The 27,700-nt window shown below is 37.1% G+C and overlaps 1 protein-coding gene across 1 annotated transcript in view; it reads left to right on the forward strand.

Moving 5' to 3' along the window:
* Positions 1-4,916: 4,916 nt before the first annotated feature.
* hpse2 (heparanase 2) overlaps positions 4,917-27,700 on the forward strand; it is a 48,044-nt gene continuing 25,260 nt past the window's right edge. The window contains exons 1-5 of the mRNA XM_027023732.1: positions 4,917-5,167; positions 8,095-8,249; positions 8,519-8,680; positions 24,973-25,146; positions 27,349-27,520. Coding sequence (XP_026879533.1) covers positions 4,917-5,167; positions 8,095-8,249; positions 8,519-8,680; positions 24,973-25,146; positions 27,349-27,520 — 914 coding nt within the window. The remainder of the gene's footprint in view (positions 5,168-8,094; positions 8,250-8,518; positions 8,681-24,972; positions 25,147-27,348; positions 27,521-27,700) is intronic.

The following is a 27,700-nucleotide window of genomic DNA, read 5'->3' on the forward strand; positions in this document are numbered from 1 at the left end:
ACCTCTTGCTCCACAATTGATTTTTACCAACCTTTTTAAAATCAAATTAAACCTCTTTTGTGAAAATGTAGCTAAAGCATGATGCATTTATCGAATCAACAAATATGTTAATTATTGAAGAAATCTTATTGAATTTGGTTACACTTGCGTTGATGGTGATCATAATAGTCCAGCATGAGGTGTAGTTTAAAAGGTGTGAAGTCTCACATTAGTTCATTAGGCTTAATACAATTCCTCACGTTAGTTAATAAGATCACATTACACCACGTATATCATAATCAAACTTATAATAAGGACACATAGTAAACTACAGAGCACTGAAGACCATTTAAAAAATCTTACAAAACATGTAAAATTGGGATCGTTGGTAGATACATATTTTGTGTCTACACATTATTCTTTTAAGTGCAATTTGATCCTCACCACTAGGTGGTGTTACAGTAGAGTAGGGAGGAATAAGAGATGGGGAAGTACAAGGGGGACACATGGGAAAGGACAGAGTTTGTCATGAAAGTAATCTATAAGCATCCACCGTTTGGCCGGCTATTTTGCATCCATCACACTATGACAATATCTATATCAGTGACAACGTATAGCCAGCTTTCAAGCGGATCCAGAATGCGAGCTGTTTCCACTAGATGGCAGTCTTGTCACTAACTTTACTGGTAGTGTGGCAGGTAGGCCCATTAACGGAAATACAGTAGTTGGTCCAGATAATAACTGAAAACAGGTTTTTATAAATGAAAATAACTGGAAATGCCATGCAGTGTTCTGACAGGACATTAGTTCATCAAACACTCCCTGACCCACTCAAAGTTTATCCTTCTAAAACTTAGGCTATGCATTTAAGCCATTGTGAGAGAATGCAATCAGTCGTTAGCAGCCTTTAAACTACATCTTCCAATATTCAGATAATATTTAATAAGTAACTTTTCGTTTTCTTTTCCTGAAATGTGAAATGTTCATATTTGTCATAGCTTTTTCTTAACCCAAAAGATGAAAGATCCTGGGACCCCGTGCTAAGACAAATAGCGTAGCTAAGGCCTATCTCGGTTTAAAGATACAGGATTGAGGAGCGAAATGTTTTGTTGAATAACTATTCGCTATTTTAATAACAGATTTAGGCCTATGTTAGCAGTGTTACACGATTTATCGCATGTTCATCCGCATTTCTATCGTACCCTATGTCGTACTTAAAACAGACTGTGAATATACAAGAGCATTATTTTTGCTGAGACTAAAGGCAGGTCCGTGTGTATACTTGGCCGTCTAAAGTATGTTTGGTAGCTATATTCGTCCGTAAAGAATCACTGCCAATTAGTGAATCAGTTAAGACTTTTATTCCCGAGGCTTCTTACTCGTTAGTGTTTCGAAGTTCCTTATTATTCCGTTCCGTTATTTGTGTTAACAGGTAACCACGGCCATGCTTATGCCTAAATTAAATTTGCCTATTACGAAAGGCTGACATCTCTGCTCTTTTTTGCTCTCTCTAGGTGAGTGTGTTCGATTCCCTCTTTGGAAATGGCCTATTAAGCCAGGAAGAGCACGAAACATGTTACTCCCAGTTATCTTCAGTTCATCTTCAGTTCTAACTATAATCAACAAAGCATTCTTAAAATCACCATTCATAAACTTGTTATAGCCTATAGATTATTCTAGTCGCAATAAAACTATTTAGTTCAGTGTAAACCATTTTATTAAAGCTAAAAATTAATTTGGCATTCGACAATTACTGGTTGAGAGCATTGCACATTGGCATATTTATATATTTTGTTTACTGAAATGATACGTATTAGGATAATACAAAGGCTCCAGTGCTATTGGATTATTACTACTGTTATAAATAGACTACATTTGAGCAATTCTAACTTCATTTGAACAGGGAAAATAAGGACGTGGAATAAATAAAGCAGCAGCAACAAGAAGTTATTATTATTATTATTATTATTATTATTATTATTATTATTATTACTGTTGTTTTTGTTGTTGGTGGTGATGGTGTTGTTTTTGTTGTTGTTGTTGTTGTTGTTGTTGTTGTTATAACAACCTAGAGCCGATGAAAGAATAATTTATACATAAATAGAATTACACATAACCAATGGGTAGTTTCCCGAGAAACTCAAGAAATAAGTATTGTTGGGTATCTTTCGTTATTTTCTAGCTTTTCTAGAATTTGTTTTTACTAAATGTCATTTATGTACGACGAGTCATGAATTATCTAATACAGTTCAATTAGCTACTCGGAATGGTCGTAGAAAACGCTAGAATGACAACTATCGGAAGACGATGTCTGTTTTTAATGGTTCTTGTTATTTTGAGCCTCTGTTTCACGCTTGTAAAATTAGCTGTCTAAAGACGTTTTCAATTATTATTGCTTATGCTTATGCCGATATTAAATGAAGGCCTATTTAATGAGGTACATTTACTTGTTAATATATTTACTTATTATAATTATATATAACTACTTATTATTATACTGTACTTATTTATCATTTATTAAAATAACAATTTTAATTCAAACTTTATTTTATTGAAATAAAAAATACCCTGAATTATAAATGAAAGAAAATTATATTTTTGTAATTAAAATATAGCTTCTAAATTAGAACTGCTGAGGTTGGAGAAGTTAAAGGTGGTCCGTAGTTCTGCAGTAGAAATTGTATCTGCTTTCTACCCCCGTAACGGTATGGATGTTGAAATTTAAAGTTCTAGTATTCTAAGGAGATGCTTAAATTCAAAATGCAGTATCTTTATAATTCAGTCATATTTCACATAGAATAGAAAACGACAGACAAGCTAAAATATTTACACCACTTCTATAACTTTTCAGTTAGCCATGTATTAATAACACTCAGGTGTACGTGGTCCGCTTAAAAGTATCAGCTTTACTTCGGTCACTAAAACATATTTAAATGTTCCACGTTTTACAATGGTTTGTTATTGTCAGAACGAAGAAAAATGTTTATTTGGTTTTGAAATGGGCAGATGCGACATACGCTTTGTAAATGCATTTCTGTGAGACTAAATATAGCCTAGGTATAAGCGTCATCTTGAGTCTTTAGTTCATCTAAAACATATACTCCTAGCTCAAGTACCTAAACCTACATTTCTACGATAGCTCTTTATTAAGCTAATTAAAATGTTTAGAGGTAAGTGAACTTTTTGTTCATGCAAACTTTTCTTTTTAAAAAAATATACTAGAGTTCTGTTTTATGACTCAGAATAAAATGAGTCACCTGAATAAACGAGGCTACTTTAGGGCTTCTGCATCTTTAACAAGCACCAACGGCCTGTAGTAAGTATGGCCTATGCTCGTTGACAAACCTAATCTTATATTGGCTACCATCAGATGAACTGTTTCACAATAGACAAGTAGTAATATAATATACAGAAGATATTGTGGACTGATCTGGTTTGGCTCTTACATTGGAATTGTATTAGGAAGTTAAATAATATACAAATATAAAAAGTACAGGATATCCTTTAGTCTAGTGGCCTACTTTCTATCAACAACCAACAAGTCCATGATCCACGGCTAAATAATCTTTAAAGGGAACTACTGTAACGGTATAATTTAGTGATTTCAAGCTGACATAATGAAAATAGCAAACTGCTATAAAACTGTTTTGGGAAGTAAATAACCTTTTTATATTAATAGAAATTTTATTTGTTATTATTAATATAATACGAATTGAGATTAGCTCATTCTCTGCTCAGTGTGTTTTTCCCAGTGTATAAGGACACTACGTTCCCTTTGATGCCCTGCATCATATTTTCTTAACTGGGTGTGTCGTGATTTACATGAGTAAATGAGGAATAGGGTTGCATTGCACCTAATTCATCAATAATTCATATTGCACTAATATTACGCTATTCATGGATCAATTTCTTGAAATTAAGAAAAAAATAATTTTAAATTGATATAACAATTACAGGCTACAATTAGATTTTTCATTTATGTACTCAGCAAATTTAAAGTAATCAGGCTATTTACTTCGAGACTGCTGAATATAGTACTGTTACTAACTCGCTCTTTACTAATTTAATATTCGCATTATTCATCACATCACGTTTGGGGCCACGGTCGAAGTTGCAGTTAGACACATCTATACAATTTCATCTAGCCATTAGAAAGAACACTTAATCTATCCATTAGAAAGAACACACCAGGAATCCACTGTTTTGTTTAATTTGTATAAAGAAGATAGACTGTAGTCTATAGGACAATATGTTGTCACTATAGTTTTAGCTGGAACGGGCTAATTTGTTTTGACCTCATCTGGAAAGTGTTAAGAGGATTACTATAGCGAACCTAGCTATAGGCACGTCACACCAAATGGGCAAGTTATTCATTACACTGTAAACTAAGCATCTTTAATTTTTTCATGTTCCATTCTTGATTGTTCTAAAGAATAGTATCCTATAATCACTCCAATATACGACATTCTATGGAGATACCTCTCAAATAAATTCTGACTTTTTTGTTGGTTTTGTTTTGATATGCTGTAGCTGAAGCTACATCAGAAAATGCTGTTAATGCCATCCTTTCATTTAAATGTCATAGACGTAGTGTAAATTTCTATTCCGAAAATTATTTCGCATTTTAGTCCACAGATTAATATGAGCCATCTTACCTTGATGAGTAGTTGCCTCTCTCCTGGATGGGCGGTGCTGCCACAGCTTCTGGCACCAGTTACTAAGAGGCTGTCCCCGGGGCGTGAGTTACTACAGCTAGCTCCAAAACAGCGCAAGACGGGGGGTGGAGGGCACAGAAGCTCACAGAACCATAGAAACAAATATCCTTCCTCAAAGAGAGGGGCAAGAGGACTTCAGGTGACTTTAATCACTTTTTATAAGGCTGCTCAGCAGGGTCTTGTCCTACTCGAAGAGCACGGCTCCATGCTTGCAGAAGGAAGATGCCAAAGCGATTCCTCCCTCAGATCTTCGGCTTGTCTTTATGGCTGGCATTTATAACACACTCTCTGATGTTCTGCGCCGCTACGTACAGAAAACATGTCTCTGGAGGGAAAAGACAAAGTTTTTTGGAGAGAACCTTAATTTTACTAGACGTAAATACCCGAAGCCCGCTGAAGGTTTTGAATGAAAACTTCCTATCGTTGCAAGTGGACCCGTCTATCCTAAAGAATGGGTGGCTTGACTTCTTAAGGTATCCAGTTTTGACGTCTCTCCGCGCCCACCCCCTATGCTTTTATAAGGCACGTTTGTTCTTATGCATGTGTTTCATATTTTGTTCTATATTTTACATAGGTTATTTATATTCTCTTCAATTCCGTTTTAACCGCTTCATACACGCTAAGAACAAGGCCAATAAAACGATATGAAGTAGCCTACCTAAAAAGGGTAACCTAGCTAACAGCCATTCATGTAGATTTATTTCATGGAGTTATTTCGTTTTCAGGTGAATGTACATTTGAATGCTAATAAATTTTCAGAACTCCGGCATACCCTTGCGCTCATTTGCTGTTGGTGATGTGTTTTCTAGAAGAGGCTGCGTTTATACTAGTTGCGTTGTTACACTATTTCAATGAAAAAGCAGTTACTGCTATTCTGGCAGGTTAAACAAAAGTGGGATTCCCACGGGAGGAATCGATGGCCTCACATCGCTTTCCCCCTATCATCTCATTTTGTCATGTCGGCTATGCTACACCATGCTGAGGCGGAATGCCAAAAATCCCACGGCAGTACGCTTTTGACCGACGTCTCCTTTTTCCCCAAAGAAACTCTCTAGACGGTTTGTGGGATGGTACTTGGCAATTACCTTTTTATGTTATAAAAAAGCTAACAGATGTGCAAAACTCTGTCAATTAGCTAAGCTATTGCTTGTGCTATGCACACTACACTACTGTCACTACAAGCCTTGTTTAGGAGTTCCTTTGAATATACATTGATTGTATTTGCTGATGCTGTGTACGTTTTAGGCCAGGGCTTGACCTGGAAGTGAATTTAAGCATTCAAGCGGTTCTCCAGCCGTCGGGATCAAAGACTTACTAAATAGCGGTTGTCGAACAGTAATTCTCACAACTATCATATTTCAACAGCGGTGTTTGACTTGGATAGAGCTTTCTTTTATAGATGAAAAGGTATCGCTGCAAATATCCTTATTTTGGCATCTGAATTTGAGCCTATTCGGTGTAATTTACTGGCGTGTGTATTTAGATGAAGATTTCCTGTAGTGTGCACATTTAGTTTACCACTAAACATTGCAATAACAAGTTCTCTGTGTGAAATCATGTATTTCCTACGGTAACTAGTATACTAGCATGTCAAAGGATCGCGCACACAACAAGTTGTTTGGTCTAGTCTGAGTGGCCTATAGGTTAAACAAATAACAATACCATACATACATATTTATTTCACTAAATAAATGATTGATATGTGATCATTGCATGCAGTAGACTTGCCCACCGCAGAGGCCAGGTAAATGGATTTTCGTTGATTTCGCAAACGTTTAAACACATACGCGCAAAAGGTGAAATGTTCATTATCGACAATTTAAATTCAGTTTTTCTTTGTGTGTGTGTGTGTGTGTGTGTGTGTGTGTGTGTGAGAGAGAGAGAGAGAGAAAGAGAGAGAGAGAGTTGGATGTTACTTAGATACAATTTTCTTTTGAACGCTGTCTCCTTTAAAGCTTTTGACGAACGCTTTCTACATAAATTTAAGCATAGCCATAGAACTGGCAGTTGACGACTTTTAACGCATAAAGGAGAATTTGGTAGTTGAGAAGGCACCTCTTGAAAAAGCTTCTTTTGACAGAATAATTTTGCGTTGAGACTATGAAGAAGGCCTGCTGTCCACAAAATATAATCTAATTGAAAAAAACATAACAATAATAATAATAACGATAAAATTATTTAAAATATACACACTGACATTTGGAAGATAATCAAGCCCACATTCCAAAAATCAAGGCGTGGACCCTGCTGGGACAAAACACAGCGAATAAACGGGCCTTGAACGCGACGAACCTTATTTTCAGTACAACAGGCTAATTCTGCGGTAAGCAATTGCTGTAATTTTTCTTTTAAGAAAAATAATACAGAAGGTACATGGCCTAAATTACCACTGTGCAGTTGATCTATGAATTTAAACGGAAGTAAAGGCATCGTTACTTCTGAAACATTACACAAATAAAGCAGAATGATGGTGGTAATGCATTTTCGCGCTTTGCGTAATGTGTGTGCATGTGTGGAGGGAGGGGGGGAGGGTGGCAGAGAGAGAATCTGCTCGTTGCCCATCAAAGAAAAGCATCAGAGTGGTGAAAGGGTGCAACTGTTAAGAGCATGCAAATAAACGCACTTTACCGTCTAATGATTATAGCCTATATTGTGGTAGGTTTTTAGACGTCTTAACCATCCGTTACTTCAACCTATAGTGACAACCTTAGAGTTCTTTAGTGTTTATCTTTTCATGAGTAATCTATTTCATGATTGCTTGTTTCTAGCATTTTAATCTAACTGATTTTAGGCTGTAATTCATGCGGACTATGATATAACTAGGCCTAGCTAATAAACAGTGAATAGACACACGCTTAAGCGTCTACGTGACCTTACAATAGTGTCACTACAAAATTTGCTTAATTTTGTGTCACGCTGCACGCTGTAGATCTTTTCTTAATTTGCAAAGGAGACAGTAACTCGTTTTATTATTTTTTGTTTCTTTTACTGTTTTTGGGGGGAGTGCAATCTGAGAACAAGGCAATCAGAGTTCAATAATCTCTAGGTTTTATTATTGACTGAACGCTGCATTTGGTGTTCGTTTTAGTATTTATATTTTGTTTTACTTTTTTAACGCTGTCTCGCACGTCTTTAGCCTATATATCTGAGAATATAAATGTCACATACTGTGATTTTCCAAATACTGCGTCTTAAAATTATCAAATGAACATGGTGCAAACGTAAAAAAAGTATGGAAGGAGCTGTTTCTTACTAGACATACCAAATATATAATACAATTATTCAGTTTTAACATCTCAAACATACTTTTGTAATTTGGGAACAAATTACTGTTAGTCTTATCATTCTAATTTATTAATAATTCATATCAGATCTGACCGCAAACTGTTTCTGTCCTCAGTTCCAAGCGCTTAGTAACTTTGGCCCGGGGACTTTCACCAGCTTATCTGAGGTTTGGGGGCAAGAGAACAGACTTCCTCCAGTTCCACAACCTGAAGAATCTGGCCAAGTTCAGAGGTCCAGGACCCGATTATTACCTCAAAAATTATGAGGATGGTAAGATATCTTGTCATCATAGATAGCTAAAAATATCTTTTCAAGAGATGCATTGCAATGTTTGTTAATTCAGACTAAAACTAATATTTTTTGAGAAATAGGCTATATTTATAATATTTGCCACAAAGATTCTGTTAGTCAGTTGTTTTGACTATATTTGTAATATCTAGTCTTTACAAGGCATAATACATTTTCCACAGTAAGATGAATGGAATAATAAAAATGGTTTACTCTAGATACATTTCTAATGGTCCTCAGTATCTCCCCAGACATTGTGCGCAGTGATATAGCCCTGGACAAGCAGAAAGGCTGTAAACTGGCCAGCCATCCTGACATGATGCTGGAACTGCAGCGGGAGAAAGCTGCTCAAATGCAACAAGTTCTACTGAAGGAGCAGTTCTCCAACCTCTACAGTGATGTGACAATAACAGGTAGGAGACCACAGCAACGCTCCGTTTTCCTGCAGCAGTACAGAAATGTTAATTTGATAGCCAAGGAATAAGGATAAGATATCCTCATATATATATATAAGGATAAGATATCCTTATATATATATATATATATAAATATATGATATCCTTTATATCCATCCATCCCTGTGAATGGCTGTGTTTATGGCCTGTGTGTATAAGCTAAGAAGCTTTTTATTTGCTTCTGCAGCAAGATCAGGGAGTTGGGTTATGTGGTTATGCAACTGCACCTCTTGGTGTAATTAATTAGTTTGTCATCAGAAAATATGTGTGTGTGTGTGTGTGTGTGTGTTGGGGGGGGGGGAGGTCTTTGTTAAATGTATGCCTCCCCCCCCCCCAAAAAAAAAAGAATGAAAATGAAATTAAATTCATCTACATACAACATTTTTATTGTTGCTTTCTGCTATTGTTAAAGCCATGTGAAATCTATAAAAGTTCAATATTAAATACTGGGTGGACTGAAGAAATGACAGAATATAAAAGATTAACTGATGCTTGGAGAAGAAACTCATGTGCTATTGTATTGGGTTCTGCTCAACAGAAAGAACAACAAATAAATCGTCTTTTAGTTTTCACTTTTATGGGATTCTTCTAAGCCATTAGATGTTGTGATCAGAATAGTTTTACTAAACAGTACCCTCTGATTGTAACAAACCAGTTTAGCAAGGAGAGGTGTTGCTTCAAGGGGAAAATGCCTGCTGAGAGATCACACATTAGGTGTTGGCTACCATTTCTGCTACTAAAAGTAGCTGAGTATTATTTTTTAGAATGTCCACTTTAAGCATAGCTGTTTGCAGCCTAAATTATACTTTACTTAAAGCATAAATGCAAGAATAAAAAAACAACAACAACATTTTTTGGTTTTCTCTCATCAGGTCTGCCTTTTTTGAGCAGGTGCCATTGTCTTATTATTAGTCTAAACAGTAATGTAACAGTTGGCTGAAAGCAGATGATCTATTGCAGCCAACCATAAGGAGTTTATTTGTGTTATACTGATTTACTGTGGAAATGTTTGACTACATTTCATTTCAGAGTTTGCTGTATTTGATATGAGTTCTCACACAAGTCATCCACTGTGCCTACCTTTCCTGATTCTACATTATACCTACAGTGCTATGTTTCCCTGAATAATTTAATCTGATCTAGAGCATGAAATGAAAATGTGTAATATACTGAACATATGTGAAATACTCAGCATCAAACTGACCATACAGCTGGAGTTTCACATTATTTTTGTGAAGTGCACTTTTGTTGAGTCATGTGTTTTGGAACTAGTTTCCATATGACAAACTGGCAATAACAGGAATTTCTTTCCATGGCTCACAGCATATGTGCCACTGCAGGAAGCCTGTAGACTACGTAACTCATGGAAGGAGTTTCCCGAGTCTTAGGAATTAAGACCTGTGAGCAGAGTGTTGAGGCGGACAGGCCTGTTAACAATCAGAATGCCCCCTGTGTAGACACCCTGGCAGGTGGGAGAAGTGGTAAAACAGCCTTGCTCCATCCTTTTCCACTCTCCGTAGGTGACCTTTGCTGACCCGCTCTCATTACGGCGAGAATTGTACTAGGAGAAAAAGCACCCCTGCCAGTTAAAACAAACCGTGGTGAGACAAGCCGAGGTCAAACTCTCACCTTTTGCGCTGTCATAGTTTAGCCCAGGTTAGTTAAAGCAAACCATCTGAAACAAGTCAAGGTCAGGGTCAGTCGATGCTCTCGAGTTCTGTCCTGATTTCATACTTGTCTGTCTGCCCTCTGCCCTCCTGTCTACCTTTTTCACTTTATAGTCAGTCAAACAGCAGCCATTTTGCTGTAGTTATACTCAGTTATGCTATGTGATCCTATTTTGCTGTGTGTGTAAAACAAAATGGGACAAATCATGGGAAAACATACATGGTGGGAACGTATTTGATTTTTAAAGAAATAGCATTTTAACACTGCACATATCTATCGCAGCCCCTGTTATTGGCCAGTTATCACAGACATTAAATTACAGCTCTGTTGTGTAGATAAAACCCAGACACCCTATGAATCCATAAACCACTTACAGCATATTTCGACACAGTGAAAATGATGTATAACCTCGCTGGGATGTTGGACATGATTTTTTCCTAAAGAATCTCACTCTGCTACATCAATGCATGCATGTGCAGTGAAATGTAGATGAATGCAAGTTACATTGTACGTTAAGTGTTATATTGCAAAGATGGGCAGGCGCTGTCATCACCTGTTCCCTACAGTGCCTCAAGTCATAATGAAATCCTCCAGTCTGCCTGCAATCCACTCTCTCGAGAAACATTTATCATAATCTCATGACATCTTACATCTCTGCGTTGTTCCCTTGCATGTATTTTATGTTTCTTGCCATTGTTGCCATTCATGTATTCCCCCTGTTTTTAATGCTGCTTCGCACACTTTCCCTGACTCCCTGCTGTCCTTGTTTTGAATGTGTATTTGCAGAGATGCATCAGGACTTTGGCAGTGGCATGTTTCTCAACTGGTGCTTTGTATTGTTAAGATGTTTGCAATATTCAAAGCTATTTCCTGCCTCCCACCCCCAACTGAAGACAAATGACAGGAAATTGTCCAGTGAGTGTAGTTTAGGTTTTAACTAAAGGTGCCCTTTAGCCCCTCATTTTCGTTGACAGCAGTAACTACTTGAGTTTTCAACTCATTAAAAGCTCTTTAAAGGAAGATCTTGTGAAAATGGTATTGACAGTGCTCTGTAAAAAATCAGCTTTGTTTATTCAGAGGTGGGATGCCAGGGCTGTCTGCTCTTGTAAACGTCCTGTACAAAGTATTCATAATTTAATTAAACGGTGACATGATTAAATGAGAAATATTTTGCCACTCTGCATAGAATTTTTTTTTTTACTTTATGGATCAAACAAGACTCTGGTTGTGATGCTGAAGATGACGTTCATGTTTGTTTTTGGCTATTGAGGCCAAGTATGTCTGTGGTTGACAGTGTTGCTGCAGAGTTTGTATAATATGGCATTAAAGATCGCCTGGGTATTGTGATGAATACCGCATGGCAGCATGTCATTTTTCTGGACTTCACGTCCTTTCCAGTTGTCACATCCTCTTGCTGTACATCAGGCTGCATGTAAAATGACTCAGAGTTGCGTGTTTTGACTCCCCTCCCCCAGCTCCTTGCACGGGTGAGAGCACGTGTGCATGCACTCAGTGCAAATACAACGAGCACACGCAGCGTAGTGTGCTGGGCATGTGCCAGAGACTCCAGCAGATGTTGCCGCCTGAAAAGAGAAACACTAGGACTTGTCTTTTTTTTCAATTTCTAAGACGTTAAACAGATGAAAGGTCCTGTATAGTGATATATACACTGAAAATGCACACAAACCCACATACACACTCACTCAGAAACAGACTCATCAAGTACCCTGCCTCCCAGCCCGCCCATATCTATACACACAAGGCATCATACTCATACTGTTTAAACTACACTCAGTAGAGAGAGAGAGAGAGAGAGAGAGAGAGAGAGAGAGAGAGAGAGAGAGAGAGAGAGAGAGAGAGAGAGAGAGAGAGAGAGAGAGATGTTGGCGTATGTAACATGAACATTTACACTATCTAAGCACTTGTGGGGCCTGACTAAACAGAATTGTGAATATATGAGACACTAATACTTACAAAACAATCTCTTCAATCTAAAATAAGAGTCTATCACTGTCAGGCTTTACTTTGCCTGATTCAGTTAAATTTAACAATGAAACCACTACAGATTTATAAAAAAATAAAAATAAAGTAAATAAAAGAAAGATCCTTTAACGAATTTGAAGAACTAACTAGAATCTTGGAAGTTGTTGGATTGTTAAAGATTGTTAGTGTTTAATTCTAACAGAGCTACTCATTACTTTGAGAACTGAAAACAAAAAGTGTGTATCCTACAGCTCCTGCAAAGAGACTTTTTTTCTACAGAGCCTTAAAGAATGTCTCTGGAGCTGTGTCTTGTCATGTAATATTCTTTTATGACAAGATAAAGCTCTGTTTGTCTTTATATATATATATATATATATATATATATATATATATATATATTTATTTATTTTTTGTCATTGTTCATAGTTATAGAGTGTTATGACATATCACCCAGTTCATCTTGCAAGTCTTGCTTGAAGTCTTGCTTGCAATCCCTTTACTTCATAGAGAGTGAGCTCAAAGAGATTTGGTTTCATTTTGATTTTGGAAATTTCAGTGTGCCAAATTCTTTGGTACTGAAATTTTGATCCACAGACAGTTGAGAAACCAGAGGGTCAAGTCTTGCACTTTTAGATTATGTTTACCTCTGGTTTAACTCCGAAAGGTTTCCTTTCAGAGTCTGTATCTGTGAAATTAGAACTGACACTATATTTTACTGATTTCATGAAGACACACCCATGAATAGTAAGACTATTATTCAGTATTTTTTAGACATCACATGATCCCCTTTCTGCCCTATAAATGGCCATGAGTTCTTCTTCTTTCAGGCTTGTCTCTCTTTTTTAAAATACTGGAGGGTTCTTCTATAGTGTGTGCTGTTTTTGTCGTAAAGAATCAGTAAAAATAGTACCCAGATGTGTAATAAGCACTGTACAAATGTAAATATTGTACACCCTTTATTGACCCAGTTACAGTGAATTAAATGTTTCTTAATTTTTATCCCTTATGTTAAGTTATAGAAAATTTCCACCTCACCTATGAAGGTTATGCCTACTGCACTCTAGTTGGAGGATATGGCTAAGTGCATACCTCCTCTGTGTAGCCAAGTCACTTTTTTATTCATGCAGCATTGTAAGACAGCTGAACACACCTGGATAAAGACATTAGATGCTCAATTCATGATCCAACATATGCTCATGTTTGGCAGGCATCAACAGGGAGAGAGCAACAAGGGTCCGAATCAGAATGGGAGAACTCCCATCATTGTGCCACGTTTTTGACTGGTTGAGCCATGCAGTGCTCATGAAAAACATAGCTTTTTATTCATTAACAGAAACAAATAAACAAACAATCTTGTGATGACTGAGAGTCTAAAATAAAGTTCCATCAGAGAATTTGCCTCCTAAGACTCAAGTGTTGACATGACAAATATGCTTATTACAAATAAAAAGAGAATCTATTTCAATTTGCTCATGTGCAAGTGCCAAGTGTATTACATTAATGACCATGTTACAGCAACTTGCAGGTGGCATTTTCCCCTTTTTAACTCTTCCAGTTTCATTCTAGAGACTGAGCTTAACTGTTCTGATATTAGACCATGCTGTCATTCTATTTCATTCTTGAATTGGCAGGTCTTCAGGTCCCAAAGTGGAACATGCATTTTCCATTACTCTAAGGCATGTTTTATTTCCCTAATTTGACACTCATGCTGTCAGCCAAATGCATGCACTTTCCTCATGAGTGTAGTTGTGTTTGTCTCTTTCAAGGAATTTGCAAAGCTGGTTATATTGTCAACAAGCATTACATAAAGTTGTGAAGGGAGTGCTTGTGGTTGTATGATGCCATATGGACTCGTAGTTTGTTGTACATTACCATAGCCATTTCACCTGGCAGGTTAAAGATCTTGTTTTAATAGTCTCTGTGGTTATATTTCAAGTGAATTCTTTGGCGAATTAAACAGTGACAAATCTGGTTCATTTCCACCCTGTCTGATTTGCCAAAAAGTCAGTTTTATTGATAAACTATCAGTCTGGCCCATAAACAGCTGTCACTATGGATCTTGAGACCTAATGATGGATATGTTCATTTTGGCACATTTGATGCATCCATGCATACCTCAACCAGCAATTATTAATTGAAATTAGACCACAGTGCAAGAAATCAAGTGAGTGTCAATGTTCTTTGTTTCTGTGACAGTTGATCACAGGCATGGCACCCAGCCTGCTTCCCAGAGCCTGCACCGGCACTCCTGTGTGCGCTGCTCTCAGCTGCTCTGTCATGTGCTTTCAGAAGTGGAGGAGATTTGTGGCCCGAGAACATCTCCTCTGATCGACCTTCTCACCCTAGAGCATATTGGGTTTCCCTTTGCTCCTGGAGCAGTTTTATACATCACAGCTGCTGCAGCATCAGTTTGCCTGTAACGGTGTAACCTTTGGGGGGTCTACTGTTGCTCCAAGGAAATGTATTAAATCTGTCCCAAAATATGTAGGTTATAGGGTTAAGGAGCTTGACAGTTCTGTGTGTTACATCTAGTGAAGTCAGTATTCTTATTATTTTCCTTTTTTTTGGCAGTTGTTGATCTGTCTCAGAAGCTCTTGTCAGGGTCTTTTTTCTTTTTGACTGTAATACCAATCCTGCAAGAACTGTAAGTGTGTATTCAGGTTTCTCACAATTATATGTAAATTGTATGGTACAAAAAATAAATCCTGTGGTCACAAAGTTTTTCAAAATTTCAGGATTTTACACTCTTTGACAAATTGCGAAACTTTTCTTTATTTGACTATATCACCTAAATGCAATAATATGGAAAGCCTGTTATTTGTGTTTTATATAGCACAGAATTGAGCGCTTTTGAGGAGGATGAATTCACTGGTGTCATCAGTTGTAGTTTGTCCCTGTGTTGTATCATCACACTGGTGTGATCAGAATGTCATAAACTGAAAGTTCTACATAAAGGATATGACAGTGATAACTATGAACTTCTAAAAATTTCACTGTAGAATTCAGTCCTGAAAGTGAGAAGACTCGATGTGTTAGGTGACCTTCGCCATTGTACTTGTATACATTGCAGTTTGCAGAAATGGGTGGAAAGACGGAGTTGTTTTATTTGAAAAAGGGAGGAATAATGGAAGGAATGTTATTGATCTTCAGACAGTTAGTTACTTTTGTCACATTAATACCTGACTCTGTTTGTTTGTAAATGTAATAATCTACAATAATTCCAGAAACCAAGAGGTTTAAACTTGCTTATGCTTAGACTATATATGATGACGGACCTCTGTCCAAATTGTGTGTGTGTGTGTGTATGTGTATGTATATGTATATATATATATATATATATATATATATATATATATATATATATATATATGTGTGTGTGTGTGTGTGTGTGTGTGTGTGTGTGTGTGTGTGTGTGTATATACACAGTGCGTCTGTGCTGTCATTCAGTCCAGTCTTTTTCAGCCATTGTTTGGATTTCTCCATATCAACCACTTCCACTATATACTATATATAAAGGCACTAATCAGCACAGGAACAAGCTCTGAATACAAGATCAATAGAGGCTGGGCTCTTCCACACCAGACAGAACCCCAGATGCAGGCTGTAAAAGCATGCCCCTGAGACAATACAGCACATAACAGCGGGATGCAAGATGCTTGCAGGCAGAGCATACATGGGATGGCAGATGCCACAACCAAGTAGCTGGAGCTGGAGGTTCTGAGGTTAAAATGGAACACACCCCTGAAGGTGGTGGAGAATGACTGAGCTAAGATCCTATGGGACTTAAAGATCAAGATTGACAAAATAGTAATGGCTAACCAACCGGACATAGTAGTGATAGACACTAAAGCAGAAGAGTGACATAGCGATAGACGTAGCAATCCATAGTGATTGAAATATCAGGCCCAAGGACCATGAAAAAATACCAAGGGCTAAGAGGAGAGCTGGAAAAGATGTGAAAAGTGAACGCAACGGTGGTTCCCGTGGTGATCGGAGCACTAGGGGCAGTGACTAGGGGGCAGTGACTAGGGGCAGATCCCAGGAACAACATGTAAGATTACGGTCCAGAAGAATGCAGTCCTGGGAACAGCTAAGATTCAACACAGGACCCTCAAACTTCCAGGCCTCTGGCAGAGGACCCAAGCATGTAGGATAAAGAGGGCCCGAAGGAGGGCCAGTGGGAAATTTGTAAATTTTCACACACACACACACACACACACACACACACACACACACACACACACACACACACACACAGTGTGTCTGTGTGGAGGGGAGTATCTATTTAATTTTTTTTTTAAATGCTGAAATCTATATTCAGAGAGTTTCCAGAATATTATAGTTGTTGTCTCAGAACACAGGAAAAGGTATAACTGCCCATTCATCCTGTAAAATATATGAACTAGATTCGAGGTAGATATGTTTAGACACAACAGATTTCCTTTTAATGTCCATATTGGGATTCTATTCTTAGTGCATATGGGATGTCTTGGGTTGTGATTGATAGATCTCATAAGTTTGCTTTGCATATAGTATGTTCATCACACTGCAAGGGAGGAAAAAAACTGTATTACTCTTGGAATTTTATAAATCCATGAATGTGTAATGAAATTTGCTCTGATCAGGAGAGCTTGGAATAGTGAAGTAAAATTGAGTTTTCTGTGGTATGTAAGAAAGTTCCACACTTGAGTCAAGTGGTGAGTGGGGTGCTTTCAATGGCTGGAGGAGGAGGGGTCCAGCCAAAACTCTTTCCTGGTCCTTATTCCCTCCTTCAAGTGAGTGACAGGATCTGACACCTCTAACCAAAGCCAGATGGAAGATTTGGCTCAACTGTTGACTGGGCATAACATAGAGCCAATGGGGCTGGACTGTTATGCTGTCTGTTAGCTCTTTGGCCATTAGTACTATTAGCGGGTATTTGGTCTATCTTGCGATTAGTTTGTGTAGTGGAGTTTTTATTGGTTTCTTGAACAAACAAATGCTGCTTTAAGATTTAAGCACCTTATGCTAATTATTCAATTAAAAGTGGATTAATATCTCAAAAATGGAAAACGATAAAGTAACATTTGTGAACAAATTTTGGTTTGTCAATTTTTGTTGTAATTGCCATTTAAGAAGTTGCATGAAAATGAATAAGCTTGCATGCAGTGAATTAGAGAAAAGATGGGCTAAAATAAATAGATAAAAAGAGGGATAAATGTGCAAAAAGGAAGATGAGTGCTTTGCACAAAAAGTTTAGTGGTTTTACCATGAAAGTTAGGAACAGATAAAAAGTGGAAGTCTATGTCAAAACATACAAATAAAGAAAAAAAGGGGGATGTGACTGAACTATTTTTTGAAAAGCACAAGTGACATGACTGAGCATCCTTAAAACATGTAAGAACAGAACCATATAGAAATTGAGTAACCAAAAAAATATTGATAACATTTGCAAAAAACAAACAAACAAACAAAAAAACAAAAAAAACACTGGCTTACCAAAGTCCATTAAAGCAAGGAAAGTGAGAACATAAGTGCTGTCTCCATACAAAAGAGGGAGAAAAAGCAGTATTAAATTCATGAGGTATAGCAGTCAGACGCACTGGTCAAATCAACTCCCAAATCTTCCTTTAGGATTTGATGCGTGCATCTCAGAATGTGAGGAGTAGTGAAGTCAGTCAGTTTCCATTTGAAGATTGACAGAAGCAAGGACATCACTCCCTTCACTGTGAATTACTCAGTAACTACACAGAAAATAATATAAAACATATGGAATTACAAGAGTGGGGAATGAGGGTCTGGACACACCTTGAAATATAAGGGCTTAAATTACAATGGCTTACCTTTAGAGTGTAAATAATCTTCTGAAATAAGATGACAGACAAGAGTAGCGCAGTAGGATCAAGAAAACATCTGATGTGGGTTTTAGAGTGCTCATATAACTGACTATGAAAAGCAAATGTGTGTTCAGTGCTAGGTCTCCCACACTGAACACATATTTTGATGACCAGAGTCTTAGGTAAATGTTTGAAAAGGGCTCCGCTCTACTTTAAGTAGCATGCACTCCAGGACTGCAGTGTATACTAATATTGCCAGACACTGTTTCCTAAGAGCCCTAACTGATAACTGATGTCTCTTTCAATACCTCATAAAGGTAGTGTCAGCTACCCCTTACCCCCAAAGCATTATAACATTATGATATTACTCATCATGGTAATCTCTGCTGGAATAAACTCCTCACAGGTTGAGGAAATATAGACAGACTGTCTTTCATACTTAACTCTTTGTGCATTATTGGATAATGTATTCCAAAACACACAGTTACCTATATCTATGTTGTGCATTCTTCAGACCACAAATTGCATTCCTATACCAAGAAAAGTAACATACTTACATATGTCACATAATTATATCAGTTTTTTTAAGATACTATTTAAAGATTAACATCACATAATAGACAAAATGTATTGTTTATCCACATGTATAACTATCCTATGTTATAGTAAACATGCAGTTTCTGGATAGTGATATAGTATAAAATGTAGAATGGCATGTAGGTAGATGAATGCAAGCATAAGAAAATCATTTAATATGTTAATATTACCTAGCTTGGTTCTGGTTCATTTTAATGAAGCTTCATGGCGCGTCCATATTTTACTGTTATTGCATGCAGCAGTACACAACAGGTACGCTGTCCTACATGTGTTTTAGCTCATCTTGTCAGTGCATGCAGTAAAGTACAGGGGACAGTGGGCAAATTTGGCTTAAGGGAAATCCTTTGATGTGGTCTATAAAGAGGAGCAGTTCAGTTGAGTTCTGCCCCTCTTATCTGCCCCCCTTCTTTAAAGTGACAAAATAATAATGGAGTGATTACTGTAGCAATTACAGCATTAGTGGGTAGTAACAATTTCACATAGATAATGTTGTCAGGAATGTTAAGTCTCAACAGCCTTCTCTGAAGAGATAATCTCATTTTAACACATAGCTTGTTGCTTTTGTGGGGGGCAGCACTTTCTGAAACACATTCAGTACTTGTATTTCTCTTGTTCACATATTTTTGGTGTTTTGGATATATGCCATTATGTTTTGTATGTTTCAGTAAAGTTATTGAACACTAATTTAAAAACAATGAAAAATGTCTAAATGCAGTCTCTTTATAAAACTTAATACTTAATGTAAACAGTGGGCCAGATATGTTCAATTTTTAGATCTTTTTAATATCCCAATTATATTCATTCCTTCATCTTAGAAATTCAATTGCTTGACAGTGCTCATATATTTCCTTCTGCCACAGAAATATTTAACAACTAATGGAACAGGCATATATGTGGACAAAAACAAGTTTCCAACTTAAGACATTGTTTTAATAACCTTGACTGTACCATTTTAGTTAGTTTGGTTTCTACTGAAAATATACATGTATGGAAGTTTACTTTTCGGTAGCAATATTTAATATGCATGTCCAGCTTCTCCCAATTGAAAACTGTCCTCACAAGTGGTTTGGTTTTGTGTTTGCATGTTATATAAGGCATTTAAAGTGGTTGATGTAATTTGGCACATACTTTAGTCTTTGACTTGATCAAATGTAGCTCCAATCAGCCCAGCACCCAGGTCTGTTGACACTACAGGGAAATCAGAGTCCAGCATACAGTCCTGTGCTGTCTCCGCCATGTGCTGGTGCATAAGGCAGTCTTTCTGAGGAAGATTAATGAATGTACACAAATGTGTGTGGATGTATATACACCGGCGTGTGTTCTGAGATGTTAACATATCACTCAGTCCTCTATCCTTTTCACTGCCAACCACATGGCCTCACACACATGCACAAACACATAAAATCACTGACGCACACAAACGCACACCATAGTCTCTTCAGCAGTGATGTGTACCTGGACTTTCATTAAAACCAGCTAGCTCAGTCAGACAGAAACACAAGCATACATAGACATTTACTTATACTTATCACCCTCCCACACCTAGCTCAGTCAGACAGAAACACAAGCATACATAGACATTTACTTATACTTATCACCCTCCCACACCCACACACACACACACACACACACACACACACACACACACACACACACGCACACATTTATACTGGATGCACCAAATCAATCCAAAACAGGTGTCTCCCTAGCTTTATATTTTTGAACATAAAAAGTGACTCAACCTGAGCATTTTTTGTAAAACATTCCCTATCAAATGAAACTCTGTGCAATGCTATGTTTATAAACATGAACGCACTTGGGTTTGTATGACATGCAGTGTGCACTTCAAACTACCACAGGCATAGCAAGACTATTGAAACCATATTTTCACAGTGTTTGCTATGAGAGTTAGTTTAGGTTTGAGCACTCCATGTTCCTTCTCATTTCCATCACTAATAATAGAGGAGAACAGGGAAACAGGATGAAGAGATTTAAAAAAAAATTTTTGTGTGTATGTGTGTGTGTGTGTGTGTGTGTGTGTGTGTGTGTGTGTGTGTGTGTGTGTGTGTGTGTGTGTGTGTGTGTGTGTGTGTGTGTGTGTGTGTGTAGCTAGCACAGAGTAAGGCAGCTAATCTGATAAAACAAGCTAGTTTAAGTGGAAGCATATCCTATTAGAGGGACAAGAGAGTATTCTTCTTTGCCTGTGGACCTCACCACCTCTGAAGATAATGATAATTAACTTGTGTTGTTTATTTCTTGCAGTTGAATAGATACTTTGCATCATGTTGGATTATTGTGAGCATGTGAGTTTGGAGCAGAAGTAAGGTATACCATGCCATTGATTTTTTTTGTTTTTTTGGGGGGGGGTTGAGTTGATAACACTTTCATGATCATGTGTCATTTAGTATGCTAGTGAAAGGTAGGAATATTCATTATAAGTAATCTGCAATTATTTTATTGATTGGTTGAGGGAAAGATAATTGACCAGGAAGAGAACCATTGCATGGAACATGTAGTAATTTTTATAGTTTCAAAGTTAAGAAATATCATGACTTGTAAATATTTATAACCCATGTGCCTTACTGACATGTTTCTGTCTGTTTGACCCTAACTAATCTATGCTAATCTTCAGCCTAAATAGGCTGACACATTATAATTTTTATATGTCATGAAGCAATTCCTTTTGGGTCTAAACTCCTTTAAACTGTAGCTATTTAATTAGGAAGCACAAAAGAAGAAAGATGGTCCAGCTTTGGTCAAACTTTAATCATCATCTTTAATGAATTTAATTACCTTATAATAAAAAATGAAATATTATTTCATGGCTTGTAGGTTTCTGCACAGATAAGTAAGTAGTCATGCAATTAATAACACCATATGAAATGTAGACATCAAAGGTTTGTGTAGGGACCTTTCTTGCAGTGACTGTTTTCCTTAAGAGTAAACGTTGTGGATGTTGCCAGGCTATGGAAATGCCTGGCAATGCCTTTGAACTTTTTTTCCCCCAAGTTTGGAATATACAGTTCCTGACCATTGCTGTAGGTAATCACTAGTCATAAATGGAAATGCTCTGGCTCAGAAATGAGCCGTAGCACTCTGGTTCAGTCCTGCTTGTTATGGAAGTCTTATGTCTGTGATCAGATAGCTAGTCTGACAATATCCAGACCCCTCTCTTTCCATTACGTTGGCTTGAGGGGATTCAGGTCCTTTAACTCCATTCTTAGCTTCAGAGTTGCTACTGAACTTGCTTACAAAAGTTCATGCACTCAGTTTCAAGAAAGTTCATGGAGGTGTTTCTTTTTTATCCTTCTAATAAATTAGTATTGCTATATCATTATTTATTGAGTGCCTAACTGGCAATACTTTCAACTGAGCATAGTTCATCACAATATTATCACAATATTAATATGGCTGAATGAACTTTTATAACTGGACATAAATGAGTACAGTATTTGCTAATTCAACATTGAGAATTTTCATTTGTGGTTCTTGGTAAGCTATGAAATATTTCTCTGTAATAGCCATTTAGAGTTCAAAATCAAACTATCAGATGTGGTCTTAAGAACTATATGTATTGGTAAATGTAGTGCACATCCAAATTGCATTCTAATTACTGTAAAATACTAAAGAAAAATGTAAGAATTGCAGGAGACCAGCTAACCATATAAGTAAAATATTAAGATCAGAAACTATTATTTTTTTTCTATATTTTCAATGACCTGGCTTAATTTGACACATTTATCTCAATTATCTACAGTTCACTTAAGCTATCACACAGTGATAGTATGGGTAGGAGATTGAAATAGAGAGAAAGATTGAATGACAGATACACAGAGACAGATAGAGAGAAGTAGAGACTGATTTGGTCTATCTGGAAACACTTTGGGTCTGCTGTAAATGTGAACCAGAGTTCAGTTCCTGATGTCCTCACTATATTGCCATGTCTGTTGGTAAAGAGCCTTTCACAATGTAATTACCTTACTTCAGCTACATTCAACTGATCACATCTTGCTGCTTTTAGGACAAGTAGCTGTTCTTTCATTGTGATTACTCCTGAGAGAAAGAGTCACAATGAGAAGGAGTAACAAGTAACATTCTGCATTTTGGGGTGTGTGTGTGTGTGTGTGTGTGTGTGTGTGTGTGTGTGTGTGTGTGTGTGTGTGTGTGTGTGTGTGTGTGTGTGTGTGTGTGTGTGTGTGTGTGTGTGTGTGCGCACGCGCGCGCATGTGTGTGTGTGCGCATGTGTGTGTGCGCACATGTGCAAAACACAATTATGATTTTTTGGACAGTGAGTGCAATAGCTTAAAAGTTATAATGCTTCATGATATCAAGATACTAATACATAATTTCTCCAATTTTTATCAAATTTGTGTAAAAGATAGAGGGGGAAAAGATATCAATAATCTGCCCAAGTGACAGGTACTATTAGATGTGTGTTTGGCATAGCTTCAGTTTCCTCAACAGTGACAGCTCTTGTGCAAGAGTCTGTTCAAGGAAAGGAGACCCTGGATTCTCTCAGGCCCTGGCCCACATCTGGTTCTGCTTCTCCTTCTTCCCTGACAGCATGGTCCTGCTTTCCATCCACCTGCCTTTGATACAGTTTTATCTCAATCAGCTCAACATGCTAAAGGCTACACAACAGGGAAGACTCCCGTAATCCTACTCGGCCCCAGTGAGGTGGGCTTTGCCATGGGCTCTGATGGACACTAGAGAGATTGTACTTCATGCCCCCTCCTCCTGAGGTCTTTTTAGAAGTTTGCTGCATAGACCTTTTAAACACATATTTGATTGCTTTTGGAGGCCATGTAGCTCAATTGGTGGGTGTTTAAATAAATAAATAAATAAATATTTAAATTCTCATTCCCATTAATTTTGTATCCAATTAAGTGATGCATTGAAATATTTAAAGTCTTAGACCATTAGACTACAGCACATTTTATGTACCACTGTTATTCAAAACATTATTTAATGCATTATAAACCACAGTGCCATGTAGACGTGCTTTGAGCTAGGGTTTCTCTTGAATTAATTAAATAGTTACACACCATTATTGGTGTACCATCTGTGTTTTATGTTGTCTTGAAAGATTTAATGCTGTGTATCCTATAAAATCAGGTATTTAGCAGACGTTAATGCTCACATCTGGAGAGAGTATTTTTATTTGGATTAAATGTGACTATGTTAAGGATCTCATGTTAACTTTTCTAGTGTACCCATCTGATTTTTCTGATCTGTTGTTTCCATCAATGGGTTAGTTTCAGGTCAGACTAAATTTCACAATCACTTCAGTGATTACAGAGTCCATGTGATTTTAAGACAGATGAAATTCCAACTAAAATAATAAGAGAAAGCAGTTTTACCAGATTTCTATATATATTTTAGTATCCCCTAAAGCATTTCATGATTTTTCTAATCTGGCATACATTCTTTGGCTCATCTTTGACCAAACAGAAACATATTTATTATGGCCTTAATTTGGTTATATACAGAAATGACCATGAGTACCATATGACAGTTAAGTAAATACAGCAACCTTGAAACTTAACTCTACTAGTACATCACACACGGGTTTGGGCTTCTCTTAAATCCCTCTGGACTATGTGAGGCATCTCATCTGCTTCTTTTTAAAACACAGGAAATGAAGTCAAAGGGCACTGAAATATTTGTGTTTATTGTCACTGCTCTTAACCGATAGAGTTTCAAAACATAACCAATGACCATGGTTGGGATGAGGGCCAGTTATCATAGCCCGTCCAAAGGTTTGTCCACTAAATGCTTTCCTTGGCACACTTCTGTGTTCGTGTCTGCCGCTACTCTGTTTCTGGTGTGTACTGATGTGTGTGTATGCATGCGCATGTATGTGTGGTGCTGGTAGTGGTGGGTGTCTGTGGGTGTGAGTGTGGGTGTGAGTGTGGGTAAGTGGGTGCCTATATGTGCATGTGTGTGTGTGTGTGTGTGTGTGTGGCAAAGCAAACTGCAGACGTTATCTGATACCACACTGTCTTCAGGGGACTTCTGAGGGAACTAATGGAATGAGAATTCCAAACTATTACACAATTCTCTATGACATTTCAAGGTCCTACAATAACCTGCCTAAATATATTCTTCATGGATAAAAGTGAATTTTATATATTTTAAAAGAAATTTGAAGTGCCAAAGTTACAACTGTGTCTCGCTTTTTCCCAGCCAGGTCTTTAGACAAACTGTACAATTTTGCTGACTGCGCGGGATTGCACCTGATCTTTGGCCTCAATGCCCTACATCGGAACCTTGACAACTCGTGGAATGCTTCCAGTGCCCTGAGTTTGTTAAAATACAGTGCTGGCAAGAAGTATAACATCTCCTGGGAGTTGGGCAATGGTAAGTCTATTTAAAATGCCAACACGGGGCTGTGTGCATCTGTGGCAGGAAATTACATATGCACGTTGTGCTTTGAATGGTTAATGTGGGTGGCTGGAGACATAAGTAGATACAATTGTTTCTAATCATACAATTGTACATAATTGTAACTTTAAAAAATAAAGAAATCTCCCCCTTCTTGTGGGTGGTATCATCTGTCACACAGGGGTACTGTACCACGTAAAGGTCTGTATGTCTTAAGCACACAAGAAATTTAGATGGGCAGTAAATATTTGCATGTAAAACATTATATAACTGGAAAAAGAGAGGTACTACCATAATACAAATAAAAATTAATATAGTAAAGAGTAACAAGAAATATATTTTTCAGAGAAAATGGAATGCAGTGGAAAAAAGGTTGCCTCTGCATTTTTGCCTGCCCTTTTGACTTGGATAATGTTGAAGCATGATTCAGATCTACATAGGTCCACTAACAGAATGGGCAGGAAATAGTCCGAACCTCAAAAGAAATTAATCTGTGTGGGATCACTGAGGCAAGGAACAAACAAAAATCAAAGTTAAAGCCCTGATAATCATTGTAAATAAAATTTTCTTGGGTGCCTAAGACATTTGCACCATTATCTAAATGAAATCCATTTAACATTAGGATAAAACCAAATGACATTGTACAGAGAATTATTTAATGTCACGGTCAGGGGTCAGATTTCAGTCTTTTTAAATAATCCTTGAGTCTTAAAACAGTAAAGAAACAATGTACTTTGTTTCAACCCAGAGTTCTTTTGTTATGTTGCCTAGAGTGAAGAGACATTCTCTCACTGCTATTCGATGTTTGTGGGCTCTGCAAATCATTACCAGAGTTTGGGTGGACTGATTCTACCAGTTGTGAATAACACATCAATGAAAACTCAAACTTCTCTATTTGCCTGCATCTTTTAATTTTTTTTATGTATGTTTATATTATGTGACTGTTTTCAAAGACCATCCTGTATATTAGATGGCACACATAAAAGAAGCAAGTAAACATAAATAAATTATAAAAATAAACTAAACTAAATATTTCTGAACTAAAAAACTACTTATTCTGAGGTTTTTGCAGCCTAGTATGGTAGTGTTTAATACCTTATAGTACAGAGGAACAAATACTGTACTTGTGCAAAAAGGGCAGACTGGGGTACAGACTCTATAATGTGTTGAGAAGAATTATAGCAACTTATAGTATTACTTTAAGGAAGATAAATCATAGATTAATGTGCAAGTTGTAGGATATGCTTTCTTTGTGCACCAATGTAATCAAATGCTTGAAAACATGTAGCTAATATATTACTTCCATTCAATGAGTAATTGAAGATTTATTTATTTAGTGAGTCCATAATCACCACCACACATGCTCCATAACATGCTCCTTTAAGAATTTAAATTTTTAGGATTAGACTAATACAAAAAACACTGTTGTCCTCCCTCAAGCACTATAAATAAGGATTTCACATTAACCTTTTCTATCTTGTCCCAGAACAATCCATGTTAGTAAGCTTTTGCAGTCTTATGATTAATTATCAGAGATCAATAATGTTGTCAGTTGCCAGTGCAGAATATTTGATGAATCCTATAAGTTGGTTCAGTGGACATGCATCCTCATTATTTTAAATTAATGACTTTAACAGTAGAACAGACAAGACAGTCATTTTGCCCTTTTAGGAATTTTGAGGACAACTAGCTTTGACAAAATAACCCCCATGTCTCCCGATTCCTACCTTTTTTGTATGCCTACTTTTGTCTGGTATGTTATGAGATCAGTATTACAAATTGTTCTGATTATTTATACTTAGCACATCCACAGCAGTTATTTTGACTTTAGTAACCTATTACACAATGCCTTGTCTCCTATTTCCCCCCCCCCCCCCATTTCAGACCGTCTACCGTTACCTTGGCAACGAAGAACATGGCTTAATTTGATTAAATTTACCTCATAAAACATTTGATACAAAACTTAATAATAAGTAGGATTTACCGGCTATATCAGAACTTTCTGCCAGTTCTTATGTCATTTCATTTTTTGTTTTTAATGCACTCAAATTACAAACGATTAAAGTGACCACTATGGCTATTCTAGTAACTATCTTATCATGGACATTTTAGAGCTACCTAAAATGAGAGTTTTCCTTTTTTTCAGAAACTCCATTTTGTTTACCATTTGCCTTGCAGAACCCAATGGCTACCGAACCATGGTGTCTCGCTCAGTTAACAGCACTCAACTGGCTCAGGATTACATTTTGCTGAAGACACTCCTACAGTCTGTGCGCTACTACAGTCGGGCCAGCCTCTACGGGCCTAACATTGGCCGTCCTCGCAAAAATGCCATCCTGCTACTGGACGGGTGAGTGCCTTTGGCAGGTTAGTGATTCATCCTAAAATCCATAATTTGATAACAGTATATTGTAGACCTGTGTCATGGAGACACTGATAGTGCCGTGCAGTACGTTATCATTATCAGTACATTGTCAGATTATGGCAGTCATTATAAGATGTCACAATGGGCATAAAAGCAGCTCATTTA

The sequence above is a fragment of the Electrophorus electricus genome, chromosome 11 (assembly GCF_013358815.1).
Source record: "Electrophorus electricus isolate fEleEle1 chromosome 11, fEleEle1.pri, whole genome shotgun sequence".
Classification (NCBI taxonomy): domain Eukaryota; kingdom Metazoa; phylum Chordata; class Actinopteri; order Gymnotiformes; family Gymnotidae; genus Electrophorus; species Electrophorus electricus.